This window comes from Brachycentrus maculatus, unplaced genomic scaffold (genome assembly GCF_059751285.1).
Source record: "Brachycentrus maculatus isolate JH-2025_06_01 unplaced genomic scaffold, ASM5975128v1 h1tg000231l, whole genome shotgun sequence".
Lineage (NCBI taxonomy): Eukaryota > Metazoa > Arthropoda > Insecta > Trichoptera > Brachycentridae > Brachycentrus > Brachycentrus maculatus.
In genome coordinates this window covers 276,536-282,535 of record NW_028280982.1, presented here as the reverse complement: position 1 = coordinate 282,535, position 6,000 = coordinate 276,536, and the positions used below count along the sequence as shown (strand labels likewise).

Here is a 6,000-nt window from a genome sequence, read left to right as displayed (position 1 = left end):
TACAAAAATGTTTATAATATTAGTAAATCACCACTCACGGTGAGTGGTTATATACTAATATTATTAACATTTTTGTAAAAAAAATATATTTATTAAGTCACTATTTGATTGAAATATTAAAAATAAAATTTTACCAATTTTACCACCCAGCCCTGGACGCACGTGACCTGTTTAGGGTCAAACAATGGTCTTCCGGGTTTCAATAGGTGCAGTAGGGTCCGATATACCCCTAGGGTCATTGCACAATGGGGTCAGGATGGGCAACGAAGGGTTAGCATACGCAGAAAGACCAAATTTTGAAGCCGCTTTGTTAAAACTGATTTTTTATATCACATATTAAGTCCTGTCTATGATTGATGCCAGTAAATATGCGTCAACCTTATTTTATTTTATTGTTAAAAATTTGCATTTAAAATTTACTAATGTAATATATGACCAGATGTTTTAAAAAAATTACCACAAAAATCAAATCATATTTTTTTGTATTGAGAGCACGATTTTATATAAAGTTATTTAAAATCGTGCTCTCAATACAAAAAAAAAACCTTTATAAAAAATATTTTTAATATCATACAATACTTAAATTCACTCAAATTAAATTAATTTCTCAATAAAATTATATCAAATCATGGTTTTTAACTCCTGCCTTCTTTTATATATAACATAACAATTTGTATAGCCTCTCACCAGTATGATGATGTCGGTAACGACGAAACCCGGTCGCTGGTCAAATAAAAAAGTGGAAAAGCTAAAAATTTTGGTTTTTGTCTAATAATAAATTAAAAATGCAATTCCATCACGAAGTATCAGTTGATAATATAAATCTATTAATCAAATCATACATTAAAATTCAGGAAACCTAAATGCAATATTAAATATCGTTTATCATATCGCTCACGCCTTTCAACAACGTTATGTATCAAAAATCGTCAATTTTCAGTTATGTCGGAATGCTCAGAAAATGTACTGTATCCAAGCAAAAGCGCCACATTTTTAACATTATTATTTACCCGCTACAGGGCGGAATGTGTTGTCTTTGCATTTTGAATAAAATATATTGTTTTATTAAATATACTAAATAAAAATGCAAAAACAACACTTTCTGCCCTGTAGCGGTTAAATATTAAGTTTAAAAATGCCTCTTTTGCTGGGATATAGTACATTTTCTGGGCATTCCAAAAACAAGCACAACTGAAATTTGTCGATTTTTTATTTATGACGTTCTTGAAAGGAGTGAGCGATATATGGATGAAAATCCCTAAATCTATTTTATTTCTAAAAAATGGTAACATCGATTTATGTAATATTTCTTTCCTTACATTATAAAACCAATTCACTATTTCGATGGAAAAAATATCTTTCATTAACTGCATAAAAAATAACCCTTTCCGTCCTAGTTTAGGAGCTTTGTTTATCTATCAGAATTAAAATGAGTGATGCCAGATGGCCTATGGCAGGCCCAAAGGGTCAAGTAAATTACAGGGCAAAGTACCCGAAAATTATATAACATTCGTTTCACGGTTTAATCATATTAATTAAAAATAATTACATACGTAATGATTTGGCTTTCGCATACAACAAGTTAATTAGAAACTTTTTGAATCTGTTTCAGTTACATACTAAAACACGAGGTAGATATATGGTGTCATTTTAAATTAGGCTAGTGATTAGCGCTCTTGAATTTTACTAACAAGGTCTGTGATTGATTTCTTACTAACTCACTAACCATCAGGCCGCTTTATATCAGAGGTGGGCAAAGAGAATAGAACGCCATACCATTTTGTCTCGGTAAACAATCTCCCACTAATTCATTAATTCTAATTCATCCAAAATTATATTATTTTCAAAAATAGCTAAGATTTAAAGTACCTACTGCTATTAACCTTAATTTTTTTGCAATCGAAATTGTATTCGCCCAAAAAAAATCAAAATAATTATTGAATTAAAAAAATGTAAAGGTTTACTTACATGTTTTAAAATAAATATATTTATATTCTGATCTGATCACTTCCAAATATTTAAATTTAGGGATTTTTAAACGTTTAAAGGATTTTATAAAAACCCTGCAAGTAATTTTATTTTGATATTTAATACGTTGGCCGAAACTAGTATTAAAACCATACTTTATTGTACACTATTTGACCAATTTTCATATTTGACCCCTAAGACTATTTTTGTAAATATAGTACCGGTTATTCTTCTTCCATTTCCTTTCCTGTGTATAAGTAATATCCAATACCTTGAGCTCTTTTACTAACGTTATCTGTATCCTAACAGATATATTCCATCAATTGATTCCAAAGTCACTTTGCGGTAATCCCTATCCACTTAAAAATTTTAATTTTAATAGGCAAATACCACCATTTCTTTAAATGTATTGCGATATATGTTTCGATGAATTTCGTCATATTCAAAATGATGTGAAATGCTTCGAAACTCGTGTTTTAATAAATTTTAAGAATAATTTGTATTTATCAAGTAAAATTAAAAATTAAAAAAATATATATAAGTAAGTACTTATTCCATTCCTAAATACGAGAATCTGGATGGTTCGTCTAATCTTTTTACTTTCATGTAATTAATTACAATCACCTTTTGTTTTTACACCACATCTGCTTGGAGCAGTGCCCTATGCACCACTTGAGTATGAATAGAAATCATAAAAGATTAAACCAAACTAATTTTATTCTGGTGTAATATATTAATTTAAATATACTATTTTTATTACTAGCCAAAAGTAAATATGTTTTTCAATTCAGTAAAAATTTGTTGTAGGCGCTCTTTCCTACCCTACAAAGACAGCAGTATCTACCCACTATCGTACTTCCATTTGCTACTTTACTGTTCCTTGACTTTTCTCGTTCCATCCCTTATCCGAGACACAAACCTTTTCATTTCCTCGGCACCCCTCGAACTGGTGATTCTTAACCCTTATTATTCAATATAACTTTTACCATTCTACTCGCCGCTAGGTTCGCTTTACTCGTATTTTTTATCGTTGAACTAACAAAATATTTACTCGTAATACTTATAAGAGAATGCAGCTTATCAAAAATTATTTAAAAAAATCTTTTAAAAAAATCAAGAGTTATTATTTAATGAAAACATATTTTTTTTTAAAAACTACTACAAAATGATTATGTAAAATTTAGTACGTAATTGCGTTTCTTATAAAATAATTCAATAGTTTTACAAAATAAGGAATGCGGAAATAAGGATAGGAAAATCACTTTGTTATTTATTTTTATTTCATTTTTATTCAAGTTTCTAAAAATTTTATTTCGCACATACTAACACAAATTCGTCAATTTAATTTAATAATATTTTTTACAATTACACAAAAGCACTAAAAATATACTTATTCAGAGGTATTTAAAAGCATCTTTTGAAATGTTAATATATATATGAAATATTAAAAACAAATATAAGTATACATATTATATATGAAATAAAATTATTTGAGAAATTGGTAAATATTTAGCAACTGTTTTATTCTATGTAATAGATAAAGTCGCAAGAAAACCCTTAATTAAGTAATTTCCAATTCCGTATGTATTTTATTTTGTCTTACAGCGTTGTAATAAGATATTAATTTTGGATAACTTACACAGCACCGTTTGTTTACACAAATTATTGTATAGATAGTAATCCAAAGATGTTAGAATTACGAGAAAAATATACAATTGCAGCTCATATGGAATACTTAAATTTTAAAAAATAATTTTTTACTAACTTTGTGGAATAATATGATGATTTAAATATAAAATTAAAACACAACTTTGATACCACTTTTGAGTTTGTTAATGTTAACATGACTAGTTTCAAGAACATCTGTAGTTATCGAAACAAATCATGTTTACAATGGTAAACTCCAAAATTTTTGTAGGTTATATGATACAAATTAAAATAATTACAAGTATATTGTTTTGTTTTGTACAGTACAAATAAAATTATTAATCTAAGGAGATGTCACACTCAATTCAAAATACCTTCATATTAATATACAACAATAAGTAAAAAGAATCTTTTCTTTCTTAGACTTTCTCATATTACCTACTAACAAGATATGCAATACGTTATTTTAAGTATGTTTAATGATATAAGTGTCATGCACAGAAAATAAAATGGACACTGAAATATATAATCAATTTCATTTTTTAAATTACAATGTGCGGTTATTATGATATGTTTACAACAATTTTAATAAGTAATAAACGAAATAAAAGGACATCTACATTCGAAATATAAATAACGAATAAATAAGTTTAAATAAAAATAAAAATAATAATAATGTTTAAATGGAAAATTTTAAATTTAATAAAACTATTAAAAACAATAAAGAAATGAACATATCGAAACATGAATATAAGTAAATATTTTAATATATTATTACTTAAAACGATTCCATATACATTTTTTTAATACTTACATTTAAAAAATCATAATACAGATGCACGTTATACAACAAAAAAATATAAAAGTAGTTAATGTATACATGCATATTAAACTTTTTTCAATATTTAATTTTGTATACTTATGCCTTTATAACCGAATTGTATTAATATGGTCATGATCATATAATTTCAACACGTTTTATTATTTATTTAAAGTAAGATCTTAAAATCAAAAATCGCTTCAATATTTTATAATTTTTTTAAAATGTGGCAATATTTTTTTTCATTTTTTTTTTAAATAATGTAAATTAACTTATCCTTATTAGATCGCATTTTCAACCTTTTATTAAAACATGTATTTTTAATCATTTTTTTCACTTGCCATTCGTCGTTGTTTTTTGTGTACATATTTGTCAAAATTTATCTAATATTTATTCAATCATTCCGATTTGTTCTCGCATATTTATCTTTATTTGATTTTTCCTCACATATTTTCTTTATAATCTGTATTAATACATTTCTAAATAAAATATGTTTTCCGATAACTCGATAGGTATTAAAATCTTGCGAAATAAATCCCCACCTATATTTTCACATGCACAAATCCGCGCGCTTTAAATTAAGGGCGGTATCAAAAAATAAAAATTCATCCCCTCTTTTCAAACTGAAGAAAAAAATCCAAAGGCGTTTACTTCTGCGAAAAAAACCTTATCTAGAGCGAGAACAAGCTATGAAATCCCGCGCGTCGAAATGAGACAGAAATATTTCTCTTTGTACATATTTAAAAAGGGGCGAAGAAAAAAATCTGAAAAGGCCAGTCGCATTCTTTTCTATTCGTGCTGATGTATGTGTGAGGAGATGGATGTTAGAAGCGGGCTGTCTCTCTCGCACTCCCTCGGCACCAACCCCTCTGTATGCCTGAGTCGAATGAGTGCGAGAGGGATGCGAACGTGTTGGTGTTTTGATGGTATGAGAGGATATTATTGGAGGGGTGAAATTGGAGCAAATTTTTACGCGAATTTATACCAATTACAAGTTTTATTTTAACATCGAATTCTTGAAGAAATTATAAAATTATTCATTTCATTCAAATAAGTATTTATTTTTAATATTATTATAATTTTTTTAATAAAATAATTCCACGCTAACTCCCGTAAAAACACGATTTTAATTTATTATGATTAAATTTTTTAACAATTTTAAAATTGCTGTCAACTTAAATTATTTTTACCATCACTTTTTTGTAGATTGATTATAACTTATTATCACTTAAAACTTTTTTTATTTTATATGAAATTTAACACTTTCGCGAAAAAGGGTTTAAATTTAAACTCACTTATAAAAATATTCATAATAATGCGAAAAATTATTTGAGATTTAAATAAAGTAGGCACTGGCTTTAGCAATCTTGAAGGTTAAAAAGCCATCAGTAAAAAATTAAGAAAATAAGAAACTTTATTGAAAACTTGTAACGAACTTTTATGAGAGGAGAGAAATAGTATAGAGTGTCGAATCGTCACTAGGATATTATATGGAAGAATATACAAGAAAAATTGCGTAAAATTCGATGTTTGACGCGCTATAGGAGGTATTTTGGTGCAAGCGC

At 27.1% G+C, this 6,000-nt stretch overlaps 1 protein-coding gene across 1 annotated transcript in view; it reads left to right on the top strand.

Moving 5' to 3' along the window:
• Positions 1-5,252: 5,252 nt before the first annotated feature.
• LOC148306684 (uncharacterized) overlaps positions 5,253-6,000 on the top strand; it is a 110,989-nt gene continuing 110,241 nt past the window's right edge. Inside the window, exon 1 of the mRNA XM_088264545.1 lies at positions 5,253-5,306. Coding sequence (XP_088120671.1) covers positions 5,253-5,306 — 54 coding nt within the window. The remainder of the gene's footprint in view (positions 5,307-6,000) is intronic.